This window comes from Eurosta solidaginis, chromosome 3 (assembly GCF_040869045.1).
Source record: "Eurosta solidaginis isolate ZX-2024a chromosome 3, ASM4086904v1, whole genome shotgun sequence".
NCBI lineage: Eukaryota > Metazoa > Arthropoda > Insecta > Diptera > Tephritidae > Eurosta > Eurosta solidaginis.
This window is the reverse complement of record NC_090321.1, coordinates 162,506,532-162,526,521: the sequence shown is the minus strand read 5'-3', so window position 1 is coordinate 162,526,521 and position 19,990 is coordinate 162,506,532. Positions and strand designations below refer to the sequence as shown.

Genomic DNA, 19,990 nt, shown 5'->3' with positions numbered 1-19,990 from the left:
CACTCCGGGCAAAGCAACATCAAAATTTTAGAAATAAGGTTTTTCAATTAGAAAACAAATTTTCTAAGCGGGGTCGCCCCTCGGCAGTGTTTGGCAAGCGCTCCGGGTGTATTTCTGCCATGAAAAGCTTTTTGTGAAAATTCATCTGCCTTGCAGATGCCGTTCGGAGTCGGCGTAAAACATGTAGGTCCCGTCCAGCCAATTTGTAAGGAAAAATCAAGAGGAGCCGACGCAAATTGGAAGAGAAGCTCGGCCTTAGATCTCTTCGGAGGTTATCGCGCCTTATATTTATTTTTTTATGTCTTGGCTATTGGCGATAGGAGATATATCGGGTAAGATTTTCCTATGTCAGCTGGTTTCCCAGGCTTTAATAGCGGAACCACCTTGGCCATTTTCCATTTTTCGGGGATGACGAAGGTGGGCAGGGACAGGTTGAAGACATGCGCTAGATAATTAATTCCTTCTTTGCCTATTATTTTAAGCATCGGCAAGCTTCGCGCAATTCAGGAACATAACATCCAAACCAAGAATAATTAAACAAGGGGTACCACAGGGTGATGATCTATCTCCGCTTTTGTTTAACTTCTATATGTCGAAGCTACCCTCACCACCAGTAGCAGTCACTATTGTATTCTGCTCCGATGACTGCACAATGATGGCCACAGGCCCAGGCCCACAGATCGATGAGCTTTGTGGTAAACAGCTATCTCCCTGGTCTCTCCAGTTCTTTCGCCTCGCGAAACCTGACATTGTCAACGACCAAATCATCGGTGACCTTATTCACAACACGGACGCGCCAAATATCGACCATATTGTTCATCCACGCCGATGGCATTACGATACCAACTGCCTTACACCCAAAATATTTGGTGTGACGTTCAATCAGGAACTACATTTTGGAGAGCATGCAGCAGCAATTGTACCGAAAATCAAGAGCCGTAATAAAATCCTCAAATCTCTTGCGGGCAGCAGTTGGGGTAAAGACAAAGAAACGCTCATTACCACTTACAAAGCAATTGGCAGCCCGATTTCATGCTACGCGGCCCCGATATCGTTGCCAAGCCTAAAGTTTACTCACTGGAAGAAAATACAGGCCTGCCAAAAAAATGTCCTCAGACCCGCTACGGGCTGTTTTCTTATGTCCCCAGAACACCATCTACATAACGGGGCGAGAAATGAAATGCTAACCAAACAGTTTCTGTTGAATACCCAGAAACCAGGTCATCCCAACAGACATCTGATTGATGAGGCTACACCTACCAGGGGCTTAATAAGGGTCATCGCCGTAAGCATTATGAGGAAATACGGCACCCGAGAACACAGCCGTATGAAGCAAAAAAACACAAGCAGGTTCCCAGTGATATCCACAAACAGGCGTCGGACCTCTATGCCAGGAATTGCCCGGCAAATCCCGTACTTAAAGAAATACCCAGAACTGGCGGAAGAGGTTGAAGACATGCGCTACGGAAACGTGCTTCTCTAGCTCAACTTCGATCTGGGTACTGTAACAGGTTAATATCTCACCTATCCAGAATCAACCCCGACATACACAATGTATGTCCTGCTTGCAATGTGTTCCCACATGACACCAAATTCTCCACTCCTCCCACTATGGTCCAACCCTGTTGAAACAGCAACTTTCCTTGGACTCGCGCTAGAAGATATTGATGACAATTTGTGATCTGTCGCACCTATTGGATGGGGCGAAGCACTGCTACACCAACACCAACATGATTGAGTTATTGAGCATATTGATCGGAACAAAGCATTGTTACATGGAAATTAACCCCAGCGGGTTAGGGGATCAGAATATACCCGCGGTAGGTATGCCTGTCGTAAGAGGCGACTAAAATACCAGATTCAAGGGGATGTGTAGCGCAACCTTTCAGGTTGCCAGCGCAATATATAGCTTCTCCAAACCCAATTGTCAACCTCACCTATCCGCGGTGAATCCTGTTTCACTAACAGACGAGGCTCTGGCGACCCCAAGCTCCTCATGGAACTTGGGGGTAGGGAGGGAGGGAATGGCCTGAAGGTTTAATGTGGCCACATAAATCGTTCCCGAGATGGTCGGGCTAGCACCTTAATGGTGCTATGGTACCGGAGCGTACCGGATTTGTATCCGGCAAAGGCCCATCACATCGATAACACTCCCCAAAGCCTTCGGGGAGCAACCTTATCGCTACAACAACAACAACATGGAAATTACTTAAAAACGGGCTGGTAAAAAAAATATTACAGTCATTATGATAATATGTACATATATACACTCTATCCATAAGGTCCACTTGCAGAACGGCAAGTTATCTTTTTAACTTTAAGAGTTAAGTTGACATATAACCCCTCATACATTTTGGCAAATTTTTTTAATTAACTCTGAGCTAAAAAAAATAACTTTCGTTTCTGCAAGTGGGTCCAACTTTTTTTTAGGTTAGGGATATGGCGAAAAAACAAAAACAATTGGTTTGCTATCATGGTTATGGCTTTACCGTTATGACATGGCACCATTAATCGATTACATTGATTTGCATAAGGTTGGTTCGATCAGATGTTTTATCTAGTTATGGATAAGACCATTAATTGGCCTTTAAAACCCTGGCAAAAGTGTCGTATCCTTATAAAACAGCTGATTCAACCAACCTTAAGGGCCAATTAATTGTGACATAACCATAACCATATGAAACAGCTGATCGAACCTACCTTATGAAAATCAATGTAATCAATTAATGGTGCCATAACCATACCATAGCCAACCAATTGGTTTTTGGTTTCTCGCCATATCCATAACCTAAAAATATTTGAGTTGGTGAATTTAATAACTTTTTGTAGATTTTATTCATTGTTTCGGATACGTTATGACCAAGAGATTTATTTTTTGTGGAATATGTTTGTAATTTTTTTGTTTTCTTCATTTTTATGAAATTTTAACGATTTTTAGGTTAAGTCACTATTAATCGATCACTTTGGAGATGGTTAAGGAAGTTTAATTGGCCGTTTAGTTACGTTCCAATGACGCGTGAACCAGGTAAATTTAACATGCAAATGCAACAACGTTGTGATCCTGATATTTATCTGGTTCAATTTCTGATCCGTATAGCAGTTCTGTTCGTTTCGTTTTCAATAGTAGATTTTTTGACAGCTAACCACTTTTCAGCTCGTTGCACTCATGGCTCAACTATATGGTTGGCTCATCCCTACAGCAACAACATACCTTTGTTCAGATTGTCAAAATCAGCGTGTTGGTGTTAGGTGAATGGAATGGAATGAAAACATAAAACTTAGAAGCTTTTGTGTGTAGTAAGAAAATGTTTTCAATGTGTTGGTTTCATTTTGAGTTTGCCATCTCCTGACAATCCCTACTCCAGTGAAATGAAAAAAAAAAAAATCAGCTGATGAGATGAGCCAACCATATAGTTGAGCCATGGTAGCACTGAAATAAGCAAAAACACGAAAAGAGTAAACAACTTGAAGAAAATGTAAGGATAATAAAGAGTGTGTTTGCGTGCGAAACTAATTATATGTTAATAATTCTATCAGTATCTTAAATTTATTATTATGTAGATGGTGTTCTGGGGACATAAGAAGATAGCTCTTAGCGGTTCTGAGGGCGGTTTTTTGGCAGGCCTGTATTTTCTTCCAGTGAGTAGCCTTTAGGCTTGGCGAACATATCGGGACGCGTAGCCTGCAATCGGCTGCCAAATTGCTTTGTAAGTGATAATGAGCGTTAGGGAGAGTGCGTTCCTCTTCTGCAAGTTCTGGGTATTTTTCTTTAAGAACTGGACTCGCCGGCAATTCCTGGCATAGAGGTCCGACGCCTGTCGGGGACGCGTAGCATTGCGGATTTGGTATAAGACAGTCGGTAGCGTAATTCCATCGACGTTGATGTCCAATATGGTCGACATATGCCGTGTCCATGTTGTAAATAAGGTCGCCGATGATTTGGTCGTTGACAATGTCAGGTTTCGCGTGGCGAAAGAACTGGAGAGATCAGGGAGATAGCTGTTTATTTTATTACAAAGCCCATCGATCTGCCATCTGACCATCATTGTGCAGTCATGGAGTGGGATACAATAGTGACTCCTACTGGTGGTGAGGGTCTAATTCTTTTTGGTTTAGATGTTATCTTTCTGAATTGCACCGAAGCTTGCCGATCAGACAGATAATTTGCCATCAAAATTTTGGAGGAAGGGAGGACCCTTACAAGTATTGCAGTAACGTGCCGTGGCTGACCGTACCAAAAGCATTTGGTAGGTCTAGCGCAACGAGAATGTTAATAGCGTTTAGCTCGGGGGTAGTGCTATCTAGTTTTCGAAAGCCATGCTGATGATTGGCAAGACGAAAATTTGCAGTGTAATAGGGCAGCAGAATGGCTTCAAGTGTACTGGCGGCCACCTTGGTGTGATAGTATCGTGCTCCGCCTACCACACCGTATGGCCTGGGTTCACACTCCGGGCAAAGCAACATCAAAATTTTAGAAATAAGGTTTTTCAATTAGAAAACAAATTTTCTAAGCGGGGTCGCCCCTCGGCAGTGTTTGGCAAGCGCTCCGGGTGTATTTCTGCCATGAAAAGCTCTTTGTGAAAATTCATCTGCCTTGCAGATGCCGTTCGGAGTCGGCGTAAAACATGTAGGTCCCGTCCAGCCAATTTGTAAGGAAAAATCAAGAGGAGCCGACGCAAATTGAAAGAGAAGCTCGGCCTTAGATCTCTTCTGAGGTTATCGCGCCTTATATTTATTTTTTTATGTCTTGGCTATTGGCGATAGGAGATATATCGGGTAAGATTTTCCTATGTCAGCTGGTTTCCCAGGCTTTAATAGCGGAACCACCTTGGCCATTTTCCATTTTTCGCGGATGACGAAGGTGGGCAGGGACAGGTTGAAGACATGCGCTAGATAATTAATTCCTTCTTTGCCTATTATTTTAAGCATCGGCAAGCTTCGCGCAATTCAGGAACATAACATCCAAACCAAGAATAATTAAACAAGGGGTACCACAGGGTGATGATCTATCTCCGCTTTTGTTTAACTTCTATATATCGAAGCTACCCTCACCACCAGTAGCAGTCACTATTGTATTCTGCTCCGATGACTGCACAATGATGGCCACAGGCCCAGGCCCACAGATCGATGAGCTTTGTGGTAAACAGCTATCTCCCTGGTCTCTCCAGTTCTTTCGCCTCGCGAAACCTGACATTGTCAACGACCAAATCATCGGTGACCTTATTCACAACACGGACGCGCCAAATATCGACCATATTGTTCATCCACGCCGATGGCATTACGATACCAACTGCCTTACACCCAAAATATTTGGTGTGACGTTCAATCAGGAACTACATTTTGGAGAGCATGCAGCAGCAATTGTACCGAAAATCAAGAGCCGTAATAAAATCCTCAAATCTCTTGCGGGCAGCAGTTGGGGTAAAGACAAAGAAACGCTCATTACCACTTACAAAGCAATTGGCAGCTCGATTTCATGCTACGCGGCCCCGATATCGTTGCCAAGCCTAAAGTTTACTCACTGGAAGAAAATACAGGCCTGCCAAAAAAATGTCCTCAGACCCGCTACGGGCTGTTTTCTTATGTCCCCAGAACACCATCTACATAACGGGGTGAGAAATGAAATGCTAACCAAACAGTTTCTGTTGAATACCCAGAAACCAGGTCATCCCAACAGACATCTGATTGATGAGGCTACACCTACCAGGGGCTTAATAAGGGTCATCGCCGTAAGCATTATGAGGAAATACGGCACCCGAGAACACAGCCGTATGAAGCAAAAAAACACAAGCAGGTTCCCAGTGATATCCACAAACAGGCGTCGGACCTCTATGCCAGGAATTGCCCGGCAAATCCCGTACTTAAAGAAATACCCAGAACTGGCGGAAGAGGTTGAAGACATGCGCTACGGAAACGTGCTTCTCTAGCTCAACTTCGATCTGGGTACTGTAACAGGTTAATATCTCACCTATCCAGAATCAACCCCGACATACACGATGTATGTCCTGCTTGCAATGTGTTCCCACATGACACCAAATTCTCCACTCCTCCCACTATGGTCCAACCCTGTTGAAACAGCAACTTTCCTTGGACTCGCGCTAGAAGATATTGATGACAATTTGTGATCTGTCGCACCTATTGGATGGGGCGAAGCACTGCTACACCAACACCAACATGATTGAGTTAATAAGCATATTGATCGGAACAAAGCATTGTTACATGGAAATTAACCCCAGCGGGTTAGGGGATCAGAATATACCCGCGGTAGGTATGCCTGTCGTAAGAGGCGACTAAAATACCAGATTCAAGGGGATGTGTAGCGCAACCTTTCAGGTTGCCAGCGCAATATATAGCTTCTCCAAACCCAATTGTCAACCTCACCTATCCGCGGTGAATCCTGTTTCACTAACAGACGAGGCTCTGGCGACCCCAAGCTCCTCATGGAACTTGGGGGTAGGGAGGGAGGGAATGGCCTGAAGGTTTAATGTGGCCACATAAATCGTTCCCGAGATGGTCGGGCTAGCACCTTAATGGTGCTATGGTACCGGAGCGTACCGGATTTGTATCCGGCAAAGGCCCATCACATCGATAACACTCCCCAAAGCCTTCGGGGAGCAACCTTATCGCTACAACAACAACAACATGGAAATTACTTAAAAACGGGCTGGTAAAAAAAATATTACAGTCATTATGATAATATGTACATATATACACTCTATCCATAAGGTCCACTTGCAGAACGGCAAGTTATCTTTTTAACTTTAAGAGTTAAGTTGACATATAACCCCTCATACATTTTGGCAAATTTTTTTAATTAACTCTGAGCTAAAAAAAATAACTTTCGTTTCTGCAAGTGGGTCCAACTTTTTTTTAGGTTAGGGATATGGCGAAAAAACAAAAACAATTGGTTTGCTATCATGGTTATGGCTTTACCGTTATGACATGGCACCATTAATCGATTACATTGATTTGCATAAGGTTGGTTCGATCAGATGTTTTATCTAGTTATGGATAAGACCATTAATTGGCCTTTAAAACCCTGGCAAAAGTGTCGTATCCTTATAAAACAGCTGATTCAACCAACCTTAAGGGCCAATTAATTGTGACATAACCATAACCATATGAAACAGCTGATCGAACCTACCTTATGAAAATCAATGTAATCGATTAATGGTGCCATAACCATACCATAGCCAACCAATTGGTTTTTGGTTTCTCGCCATATCCATAACCTAAAAATATTTGAGTTGGTGAATTTAATAACTTTTTGTAGATTTTATTCATTGTTTCGGATACGTTATGACCAAGAGACTTATTTTTTGTGGAATATGTTTGTAATTTTTTTGTTTTCTTCATTTTTATGAAATTTTAACGATTTTTAGGTTAAGTCACTATTAATCGATCACTTTGGAGATGGTTAAGGAAGTTTAATTGGCCGTTTAGTTACGTTCCAATGACGCGTGAACCAGGTAAATTTAACATGCAAATGCAACAACGTTGTGATCCTGATATTTATCTGGTTCAATTTCTGATCCGTATAGCAGTTCTGTTCGTTTCGTTTTCAATAGTAGATTTTTTGACAGCTAACCACTTTTCAGCTCGTTGCACTCATGGCTCAACTATATGGTTGGCTCATCCCTACAGCAACAACATACCTTTGTTCAGATTGTCAAAATCAGCGTGTTGGTGTTAGGTGAATGGAATGGAATGAAAACATAAAACTTAGAAGCTTTTGTGTGTAGTAAGAAAATGTTTTCAATGTGTTGGTTTCATTTTGAGTTTGCCATCTCCTGACAATCCCTACTCCAGTGAAATGAAAAAAAAAAAAAAAATCAGCTGATGAGATGAGCCAACCATATAGTTGAGCCATGGTAGCACTGAAATAAGCAAAAACACGGAAAGAGTAAACAACTTGAAGAAAATGTAAGGATAATAAAGAGTGTGTTTGCGTGCGAAACTAATTATATGTTAATAATTCTATCAGTATCTTAAATTTTTGTGTAGTTTCTTCTTATTTTCAACAAAACAGATGTTTTATATTAGTGCTACCAGCTCTCATTAAGTTGATGCAGATCGTTCCAATGAGATTTGATCGTGAGCCAGAGCTCGATAACTCAATGGAACGCTCTTATGGAAATCTATGTAATTGGTCAATGGTGCCATACCATAGCCAATCCATTGGTTTATCGCCATATCCATAACCTAAAAATATTTGAGTTGGTGAATTTATTAACTTTTTGTTTATTTTATTTATTGTTTTGCATACGTTTTGACTAAGAGACTTATTATTTGTGGAATATGTTTGTAATTTTTTTGCGTTTTTTCATTTTTATGAGAATTTCACGATTTTTAGGTTAAGGTACATAACTGATGCCAATTGATATCGAAAAGTAAAAATATGGTTATGGCTATGGCGTTATGACTATGTCAACTTTGCCAGGCTCTTTACCATCTGCCATATGACCCACATTTAAGGCCCGAACACATAAGAAGAACTTATTTGACGATCTCCGTACAAACACATGCAGTCAACTGCATTATCGTGAGCTGACAGATGAGTTGACTGCATGTGTTTGTATGGGGATCGTCAAATAGGCTATTCTTATGTGTTCGGACCTTTATAGCTCCGTAACATAAAGGGCCAATTAAACTTCCTTAAACCTAACGCCATAGTCGCGACCATACCCATATCCATAACCATCTCCAATGTGATCGATTAATGGTGCCTTAACCTAAAAATCGTGAAAGTTTCATAAAAATGAAGAAAACGCAAAAAACTACAAACATATTCCACAAAAAATAAGTCTCTTAGTCATAACGTATCCAAAACAATGAACAAAATCTACAAAAAGTTATTAACGGCCTCATTCTGTTTGCCGAACGATACCTGCTTGGACGATATCGTGTGCTCTTGGTATTCTGAATCTTACGTTGCCGTTTATCGTGTAGCTTTACGTCGTTCGTCAACTTCACGATATCAAGTGTCAAACTTGCAACTCGGTGCACATATGTTTTGTTTTTGCGCACGTCCATAAAGTTTACAAAATAAGTGAAATAAAAATAAAGTTGTTAGTGAAATAAATATAGTGATATAAACATAATAAAAATGTATCAAGCTATTGCTCTACTATTTGCGCCATATACAGGTGATACTCTGGCCAGATCCACATTTGCTTCCAGCTCATGAACAAGCACGAGGAATTGGGCGCTGGTGGTCTTTTTTGAATCTTCTAATATGAAATACAATTTTTTTTATGCAATAATAACTAAATAATTAATAATACCCACTTTTTTGTTTGTGCCGCTCATTTTCAACCAAAACGATAGGTGAATACCTAACACTTTGTTTTCGTATTTGTAGCACCTTTTCGTGATGCAGAATACCAATTGAGCACTTTCGTTACGTAACAGTCAGCTGTTATCGTTTTGTCTATCGTATTGCAATTCATAATACGAACACACGAACGATGATCGTTTTGGAGACGATATCGTCAAACAGAATGAGGCAGTAAATTCACCAACTCAAATATTTTTAGGTTATGGATATGGCGAGAAACCAAAAACCAATTGGTTGGCTATGGTATGGTTATGGCGTTAGCGTTATGGTATGGTACCATTAATCGATTAAATTGATTTCCATAAGGTAGGTTCGATCAGCTGTTTTGTCTGGTTATGGTTTTATGGTTATAAAGGGCGAATTAATGGTGACATAACTATAAAGCCATAAGCAGATAAAACAGCTGATCGAACCTACCTTATGGAAATCAATGTAATCGAGTTAGCGTTATGGTATGGCACCATTAATCGATTACATTGATTTCCATAAGGTAGGTTCGATCAGCTGTTTTATCTGGTTATGGCTTTATGGTTATAAATCACCATTAATTTGCCCACCATTCCAATAACATCGCCACAATCAACCAAGATGCTGTGTTGGTAAATATGAAGGAACTTCAGACTTGGCAATTGAAGTTTATTGCGCCTTGCCCATTCACATACAAAATTTCGCGAAGCACTGTTATAAACATTCTTCATATACAACAAAAATTCTTGCTAACATATTTTGTCTCGTATTCACGTTTTAATTTCGAAAAATAGCTGTGTTTTTTACATCTATGTACGTTTACGCTTAAACTTTATGTGGACTGCTAAGCGTCAAACTTTAAATACACCTCTGAAATTGCTGCGTATAAAATTAGTACTACAAATTTCAATACGCATTATACTCAGATGTAATTTAAATATGTGTCTCTATGCTTCACCTCAACACTAATTCTATGTATCACCTCAAAAATGGTGTGTATCCACTATTCATCGAACCCGATTCAGCTATATGTTATACCAAAGAGGATAAATACAATAAGAGCCGTCACTCGTTATTTTTTAGGCATTTACTCGATGTAAACTGTGAGATAGTCGCTACTTTTGTTTTATGAGGGGCATTTTTGAATTAGCTCCCAATTATCCATGTAGTGTTGTCACTTTATGCAAACGTGTTTTCTGGAAAGAGAATTAAATAATTAATTAAATACAGTCGGAAAAATAAACAAAAATACCCCAAGAAAATGTATAGAAGACATTTATAAACATCTCGCCCAAAAAAAAAATAGCGACTACCTCATAGTTTACATCGAGTAAATGCCTAAAAAATAACGAGTGTCGGCTCTTATTGTATTTATCCTCTTTGGTTATACATTCTGGTCACCAGAAGTTTGTGTCTCCGATTTTAGGTACACCCTGTTATGTAACTAGTTATTTAACCACTGCCGCTAGATGGGTCTCCTAAGCAGTATCTAAGCGAGGATAAGCGTTTTTTTTACGCGCAAACGTCAACGTAGACGCGTATAAAAAAACACGGCTAATGAAATAGATTTCACTTGCAAAGTGTGCCAACACCTTTAGCCAAAGCAAAAGTCAAATTCTTATGATTTGCTTGCAACAAAATTTGAGAGTTGGCTACTTTTCAATATCAGATGGCGCCAGTGTCGCTCATTCTACCGTTCTCTATAAAAATACGTGCAATCTACTCATAAGGCATAAGATTGTATTAAACTCATCTATATAAAAAAAAACTGCTTAAGCGGGAGTCATCGCTGTAGTCGTATCCCTAACGTAATCAGCTGTTTATCGTTACGACGGTAAACCAAAAACCAATTTGTTGGCTACGATACGGTTACGACCTTAGCGGCACCAATAATCCATTGCATTGATTCCCATAAGGTTGGTCGAATCAGCTGTTATAAGGTTACCGATAAAGCACCAATGTCTGCAGCTTTATGCGTCGGGGCTTTAAGCTTGTGTTAAAGGCATCTATATGAAAAATGTCATTGTGCCGGGGCCTTTACGCTATAATAATTTCACTCTTTTCTGTCAATTTACTTTGAAACTTATATCTTTAAACGTGCAATTCTTGTATATTTGTATAGCCGAACGATCTCGGGAACGGCGCCATAGTACAGGTTTACAAGTATGATATGTATGAGAAGGAAACAATTCCTTTCTCTTTCTAACACACTGCCGTTCGACACTTCGGTCAGTGTCAAACTATTGTGGAACTCAGTGCAACCTGCGTGGAACATGCGCAGTTTCGTTAGCAGCTACTACACTTTTCTTGGACCTAAGAACTACAACAGTGCCAAATAGCATCCACAAAAAAAAAAAAACGAACAAGCCCAAGCATTTTATCAAGTGAGCGTGACTGTGTATGTGTGTGCTGCTACATATCCTACTTGTAGGCCTGTACTATGGAACGGCGCAACCGATTTAAATGAAATTTGGCACAGAGATAATGTATCCATTGTGAATCAAACTAATGCGGCAGTTACTCACGAGCGTACGTACCAAAAACGTGTCAGCTGACACGACCTATCTTATGAGTGTGCAATGTAAACGAAAACTCACCGACGTGCAACGCCCGTACGTACGTAGCCCGGAACGTAGAAATCAAAACAATTTTGATTTTTTCCGTAAGAACGTGTCAGCTGATCGCTCTCTCACTAGACAGAGTTGCCTAGTAAACTTTTGTGCGTTAATTTTTGACCGTTTCCAATTTTATGCAAAAACACCTGATTAAAGTTTGAAAAATTGTGAAAATAATTCGAAATAATTATGTAAAAGTGCACATTATAAATATGTAATCTATTTATACTTATTTAATATTTATTCCGGCCTTTTACAATATCAAAAATTAAATTGGAAAAAGTTGATGTTTCCATAAGCATACATGCAAAATGGTCAATGGCAACAGTGCTTATCTGTAAACAACACACACACAAATATGTTATATACATGTACACAGACGCACACATTGATTCCTACGGGCTTGCGAGTTCGGTCAAACGTGCCTCGTACGACAAACGTCCGTGCGTACCACACACGTCGGTGGGTAATGCGGCAGTTACCCACCGACGTTTGCCGTACGTAAGGACGTTTGTCGTACGAAGCACATTTGACCGAGCTCTCAAGCCTCAATCAATCAATCAAGCGTGGGAATCACATAACATATTTGTGTGTGTATTGTTTACAGATAAGCACTGTTGCCATTGGCCATTTTGCATGCATGCTTATGGAAACATCAACTTTTTCCAATTTAATTTTTGATATTGTAAAAGGCCGGAATAAATATTAAATAAGTATAAATAGATTACATATTTATAATCTGCACTTTTACATAATTATTTCGAATTATTTTCACAATTTTTCAAACTTTAATTAGGTGTTTTTGCATAAAAGTGCAAACGGTCAAAAATTAGCGCACAAAAGTTTACTAGGCAACTCTGTCTAGTGAGAGAGCGATCAGCTGACACGTTCTTACGGAAAAAATCAAAATTGTTTTGATTTCTACGTTCCGGGCTACGTACGTACGGGCGTTGCACGTCGGTGAGTTTTCGTTTACATTGCACACTCATAAGATAGGTCGTGTCAGCTGACACGTTTTTTCTACGTACGTTCGTGAGTAACCACGGCTTAACTGCCGCATAAGTGTGATATCCATAGTACAAGTTTGCAAGTATGATATGTATGAGAAGGAAACAATTCCTTTCTCTTTCTAACACACTGCAGTTTGAGACTTCGGTCAACAAAACTAGCGTGGAACCCAGTGGAACCTGCGTGGAACATGAGTTTGACACTGAACGAAGTGTCAAAATTACCGGGTTTGCTGTCGTGGAAAGCGACGCAGGGAAACAAAAAGTAGCGGAATATCAGATATGGGTTGCTGTGATTGTAAATTTTTTTGAACGAATTTAGTATGAAAATGTAGTGCACCTATATGGGTCCTACAGAAAATTATACCAAAGTCTTGAATTGGAGTATCTGAAGACGCGTAGTTATTCCAGTATTAAGAATACAAACATGGTGCGAAGTTTTTCTACCTGTTCAAAAGTTCTCCTCGGAAAACAGTTTGAAACAGAGGTCGACTGCAATAAACCGTCCAAAAATGTGGAAAGATATATGAAAAGACGCGTTTTGTCCTGCTATCAATAGTCCAAAGACGAAACAGTAATCGAATTATTGGAAGCGAGGCAAAAATGCGTCTATTAATACCTCCCCCGACGGTTTTGGTCGTGTTTTAGCAATCGTCCCCGGTAATAAAATATCACAATTTGTTAATTAAAATTTTCCAAAACATATGGATTTTAAAGAGATGTAATTAAGTGCTCGTTTGAAAGTAAATAAGGATATTTCTTTGTAATTTTACAATAAAAATTTTACGCAGTTTTCGTTAGCAGCTACTACACTTTTTTTGAACCTAAGAAGTACAACAGTGCGAAATAGCATCCACAAAAAAAAAAAAAACGAACAAGAACAAGCTCCCCTACAAAAAATCGCGCGATTAATCCCTAAAGAGCTTGATCCCCGATTGATCTCTTTTGTCTACAGTTGGGCATAATTGATCCCCTTTAGTCCCTTTTGGGTACAGTTGGGATTAGTCAGTTTTAAGCCCTTTAAGACAGGAATCGAATTATTTAAGACAAATGTAGAGCTTTTCGGATAATATTTTTAATCCTTTTTGAAAAGTTTCTCAGCAAGAAATTCATCTGCCTAAGCATATGCGTTCGGAGTCGGGTAAAAACATTTAGGATAACCAATCAATGGGAACAATAAAAACAGCACATCACATATTGGAAGAGAAGGGGGCTTACTCTCCCCGGATATTTACCGAGACAAAACACTATTATTATTATTTTGGAAGTATATATAGGATCATATATATTTCATGTGTTTGTAAATTTGTACATAATTGTAGAGTAGGACTAATTTTTCCTTTGAGGAAAATCAAGTATATTTGTTTTATTAAAGATCCTTTAACTAAAAAAAAATAAACACCACTCTCTACTACAGCCAACTTAACCTACTGCATTTTTGTACAAACCATATTTTGAATTTTGGCATTTTTTAATAACTGTGGAATCATTTCACCTCAATCATCGCAAGTAGTACACATCATCCAAGGAAATATTTGTACCCACAAAAATATAAAAGAATAACAATCATTTATTTATTCTTTGGGTGCTGCAATATTCAATTAGCTTTCTGCATGTTTCCTTGGTTAAATTTTTTCTCCAACCGCCCGAAGTCTATTATTCATATCCCAAGTGATACGAATAAATTATTTTATATTTCACCATACCTCCTCATAGCTAAGATCATATTTTCTTCGATTAATTCCGCTTCTTGCGCAAATTTTGTATTATCTTCTGCATGTTATTTTAGCTTTTCAGTACATTCACCCGGTATACTGCAAAAATATTCAGCACTGATCAAACTCCATGTAAATCTGGAGCTTTAGCACTCAGGTTTACCTCTTTAGATCGCACTTGCTGGGTTTCCTCTAAAAAAATGTGATCTAAATATTTTTCCAGCTCAGGAGCACGTGAAATAGTTTTAGTGATTTGTTCTCGGTTGCCATTAACTCCAATTAACATACTACTGTCTGTTATAAAGGAGTCAACAATTGTTTCTGGTGGAGTACCTGCAGATTTATTGAACTCAGCGGTGTCAGTTGCAGTGGCTGTAGTGCCACCTTCGCAAAGTGGGCCCAATTTTTCAAGTTAGGTCTTGGTGAAGTAAACGAAGAGAATATATAATAAACATTGCAATAAAATGATGTCAACAACACCGACATACACCACTAAAGTTCAATGTTTTCATGCACGGAAAAGATATAACAGCTGTTTTTTGTTATCAAGAGCTGCAAAACTAACGATGGCACTATCGATAGTTTAATTTTAAGAAAACAATCGATTTTTTTCTGTCGAATGTTGGGAGTGGTATTAAACACCAAAAATCTCACACACAAGATTGCGCATTGCACATGTAAACAAAAGATCAGCTGTTTTTTATGGGCAATTTTTTTGCGTCATTTTCCCTTAGCTCTTGTTTTTTCTCTCTTTATTTCATTCGATCAAGCAGTCAAGTGTGACGTAGATGCGCAAAACGAAGCAACTTTACAGTCGTGAATGCGCAATTTTCTGTGTGTGATTTGTGATCAAACACCAATCACCTACCCAGATTGCGCATTCACGAGTTCAAAATTGCTTCGTTCTGCGAATCTACGTCACAGTAGACCCTTGAGCGAACAGCTGATATGCTGTTATATTATTTTTCATACAAAATACAAAATGTTGTTGTGTAAATTTCCTTTCTTTTAATTTAATTAAAATGTTTTCAACCGTAAATGTATCGGAAATATATCGTTCTTATCGGTCAACTCTAATTTTAACACTGTTTGCCAAACGTTTTGTGTATTTTTGGGAAAACAAAAAGCAATCAGTACAAGTTGCGAAAAAACATTAAAAAGGCCGTGAGTTGTTAAGGATAACGAGCTATTACATGCCGTATGACTTGAAAAAGGGTAGGTAATTTTCTCAAATTTAAGTTTTCCAAACATTTAATGATTTTCTTATATCCAAAGTTATAGCACGCTTCCGACCAGAATTAAAGCTTTTAATTTCCAGTGTAACTTTGGATGCTGATAAATTTTCAAAACTCTTTGATGATGCGCCTATATTTCGTATACAAGATGAAATTGAAACATGCCAAGAAGTTTTAAAAGATCGTGTTAAGCGTTTGGGTTCCAAAGATACGTCTTCTCATCATACCAGTGTATGTAAATCTACATGTGATATGCAAGCAACCATTTTCGAACCTCCACCACCCAATTTTAGGAAAGTTGTGCTGGCTACAAATATCGCCGAAACTTAAATCTAGAACAATTATACACCTTGGGTGCGCTCAATCACTATGGTGAACTAACCAATTTGGGTAGACGTATGGCCGAATTTCCAATTGATCCAATGATGGGTAAATGTGTTGGTTAGTGAGAAATAGTTTGGAAAAATTGCATTCCGAGTTTGAAATGTAACTAATCAATGCGTATAAATTAGTTTGATTTCATACTCGGAATTCCATACATTGTAAACAGTACTATTAAATTTGAATTCCGTAATTTTAGGTACAACTATTCCGAAGAATTGGTATCAATTGCTGCGATGCTTTCTGTGAATAGCGCAACATTCTATCGTCTACAAGATAAAATCATACATGCCGATACAGCACGTAAGAACTTCAGTCATATGCATGGTGATCATTTGAGTTTGTTGCAAGTCTATAATCAATGGCTTGATACAGGTAGCTATACACTTTCGTCATGGCGGAACTATGCAGGTGGTGAAAGAAGTTCGGCTAATTGGCTCTTTTTTTAGCTGCTTTGCCAATCCGCTTACCCAACTAAATTAGGTTACTTCGTGTTGTTCTTTCTAGGCAAATCGCAAATTTACTTAGCGTTTTATTTCCACTAGCTTGCAAAAAAAAAACGCTAATCGAAATTAATTCAGTTCTTACAGGATTATTGATGCACAATATTAATGATAATTTTTTAATTTATTATAGAAGAAACTTCATCGACAAAAAAAACAGGGGTCACAATCATAACAATGCCTTAGTACAACAATATGTAAGTTGATCGAAATCAATGCATATATTCTTTTGACCTGACACTCTTCTGCATTGGGTTGAATTCGCTTTGCCATCACCTTATCCTGACAAGTTCGCTATACATATTTTAGAGGGTTGTCTATCATACATAACTGCATTTGAATTCTACTACAATCGGAGTAAATTTTACTATACGTTTACAAATAATAACTATAGAAGCCGCTACCATATTTTTTAGACAAAAAAATTAACGGTTCGACACCAAAACTCTGAAGTTAGTTTTAGGATATACAATATTTTACGAAAAATATAATAATAATAGGACATTTCGTTTGTCCAAAAGTTGTGCAAAACAACAGGCATTTAAGGCAACAAAAAGTCGTGTTATGAATTATTATTTTTCGTTTATTTCTAAGATTTTATTATATACTCAATGTATATACTTAATTACTATGTGAATTATTTAAGTTCTTGTTCAATACAAAAAATTCGCACACTCTTAAATATTAAAACAAAGTACTTAATGCAAAATGCACACAGGAGGTTAATCTTTATCACAAAGCCTTTCTTGAACTCAATCTTCCGTACAAACTGCAAATTCCGAATGATCTCATTATTGCTTTATTGAATGCCTAGTGTAGTCAAAAATCTGGTACGTTTTGTTTAATTGGTCGGATTTTATTGTCAATGTAACAAATGGCAAACAAATTTCATAATACCAAATTGTGATTCGATTAAGTTTCTGTATGAAATCGATATAATAAACCAGGCATGCTTAACCAACGAAACGATATCATTTCGTTACGATAATCAACGTTAATAAACAAAACGAAGTTATTTCGTTTCGTTTATTAACGTTAAGATCGTCAAATTAACGAAATGATTTCGTTTCGTTTTCTGCCATATCAAAACGAAATCAAATCGTTTATGTTGATTATTAATTTCAAACTATGCTGGCAAAGCTGATTGATGGCGGAGTCATTAAAGGTGAAAGCATTATCCAAGCTGATTGCAACTTTTCTCATGAATTTTGACAGTACGAACCTTTCTCAGAGTATTTTTGACATTACCACCAACGAATTACACAAACAAATTACATAGAGTTTATGTGTGTATGTGCGCTCGTTGTTGCCACCTTACGGCTTCACCATGACTATAGCATTGCCAGCACAATTCAAACATAAAGTATCACGTTTTCGTTAACGTTAAAAACGTTAAAGCTTTTCGTTTCGGTTAAAAACGAGATACAATTTATCTTGATAATTTCTTTATCGATAATAGCCGTGTTTTTTAACACGCGCGTATACGTTTCGTTTGCGCGTGTTAAAAAACGCCTATCTTCGCTTAGATAATGCTTAGGAGACCCATCTAGCGGCTGTGGTTAAACAACTAGCTACAGCAACACGGTGTACCGAAAAGCGGAGACGCAACGCTCTGATGGCCATAGGGTATAACATATAGCTGAATCAGTTGCGATGAATTGTGGACACACATAGAATACATAGAATTAGTGTAGAGGGTGACACAAAGACACATATTTCAGTTACATCTGAGTATAATGCGTATTGAAATTTAGTAGGACAAAATTTATGCGCAGCAATTTCAGAGGTGTATTTATAGTTTGTCCCTTAGCAGTCAATATAAAGTTTAAGCGTAAACGGATATACGCGTGTTAAAAAACACGGCTAATATTTCGAAGTGTTTCAACGGAAACGGTGGAAATTTTTTGATAAACGATTAGCTTAACGTTAAGGTGCATCCCTGTAATAAACATATATCATTTTATATAACTTTAAGGGTGAGTTAATTTTAAATTTAAAAATTTCCCACACTTGTCTATATAAATTACCTCTGAATTAAATGCATATCTTTTAAAGATAGTAAACAAGAACAAAATACTAAATTTTAAAGAGAAACACTAAAAAAAGGTTCGTAGTCATATATATATTGTTTTTATTTATATTGCTAATACAAAATGCTCGCAATGAGTTATCAGTTAAATCAAAACAATACAGCCTACAAAATTTGTGTGACTGCAGCAGCATATGTGTGACAAGAAATAATTTTAATTAAGGTACATTCGATTATTGAATACAAAAACTAAAACATCTAAACTGCAATATATTGGCACTCTGATATTTATGAGAGCACCTAGCCTGAAGTAGCAATATATGAGTATTACATATATGGTAGTCGATTAAGTTTGGGACAATAGTTTGAGGCTGATAAAACTTTGACGCGTTACTTGACATTTACTGCATTGGCACAAATATGTTACTCGCAAATAATTTATATGGTCAATTCACTAGGTCTCCTATTGTCTTATGTACTATCTTTTTAAATACGACACTCGTGAACACCAAATTCTGTTGTAGATCGTATTTAAGTATATCCGTAAGGAGGGTTATCTATAAAAAGCCTGTAAAAATCTAAATGTATGCCACCGCTTATCCTTATTAATAAAAATTCTTTGAAATTTTCAAAAATAAAAAACAAAAAATTATTTGGCAATAACTTAGTGCATCTGATATACATAAGTTGCTGAATTGTAGTTTTTATCCAAATTTTATATAATAAAAATAAATAAAAAAAAAGAAGATATGAGCGGTTTAAGATCGTAGCAAATACATATGAGGAATATAAGACCTTGTGAATTACCTAATAATTCATTGCAATCGTTTATTTACAAACATATTATTTTTTGTTCTTTCACATCAAATTATAAGCACACAATAAGAAAGCGCTAAAATGTTCACTAAATGGCCAAATTAAATCAAAAAGTTTTGTCAAGCCACGCTAAAAGAGATTTGGCCAAGTTTCAGCGTTGATAAGAGTAGATATATTTTTAATTAAAACAAGTAAGGACGGGATTGTCTTCGGCTGTCCCGAAGACTTCATACCTTTCATGAATGGGGCTGAACAGTAATCTTATCCCGTTCGTAATCTCCAAATAATCGGATATATAAGATAAGAAATATATAGTGAAAAGATGTACATACCTAAACGATTTTTAAGATAAATATAAAATAAAAAATAGCAAAAAACCCCCTTA

The 19,990-nt window shown here is 37.8% G+C and overlaps 1 protein-coding gene across 4 annotated transcripts; it reads left to right on the top strand.

Moving 5' to 3' along the window:
* Positions 1–15,644: 15,644 nt before the first annotated feature.
* Positions 15,645–19,265, top strand: LOC137244518 (probable pre-mRNA-splicing factor ATP-dependent RNA helicase mog-4). 4 transcript variants are annotated; one of them, XM_067773598.1, is made up of 6 exons: positions 15,645–15,856; positions 15,917–16,107; positions 16,170–16,317; positions 16,457–16,632; positions 16,894–16,957; positions 17,051–19,265. In XM_067773598.1, exons 1-4 carry the CDS (start codon positions 15,835–15,837, stop codon positions 16,504–16,506), a joined length of 411 nt encoding a protein of 136 aa, XP_067629699.1. In that variant the 5' UTR covers positions 15,645–15,834; the 3' UTR covers positions 16,507–16,632; positions 16,894–16,957; positions 17,051–19,265. The 4 variants fall into 4 exon arrangements, with proteins under 4 accessions (XP_067629699.1, XP_067629698.1, XP_067629694.1 ...); XM_067773597.1 differs by having other exon boundaries at positions 16,457–16,560; positions 16,894–19,265; XM_067773593.1 differs by having other exon boundaries at positions 16,894–19,265.
* The last annotated feature ends 725 nt before the right edge of the window (positions 19,266–19,990 follow it).

What these genes read in the sequence shown, in the direction of transcription:
- LOC137244518 (XM_067773597.1), top strand. Translation starts at nt 15,835, where the DNA reads ATGCCGTATGACTTGAAAAAGG. An exon ending in CGTCTTCTCATCATACCAGT is followed by an intron (nt 16,108 to 16,169) that starts GTATGTAAATCT and finishes ACCCAATTTTAG; the next exon opens with GAAAGTTGTGCTGGCTACAA. An exon ending in AATGATGGGTAAATGTGTTG is followed by an intron (nt 16,318 to 16,456) that starts GTTAGTGAGAAA and finishes CCGTAATTTTAG; the next exon opens with GTACAACTATTCCGAAGAAT.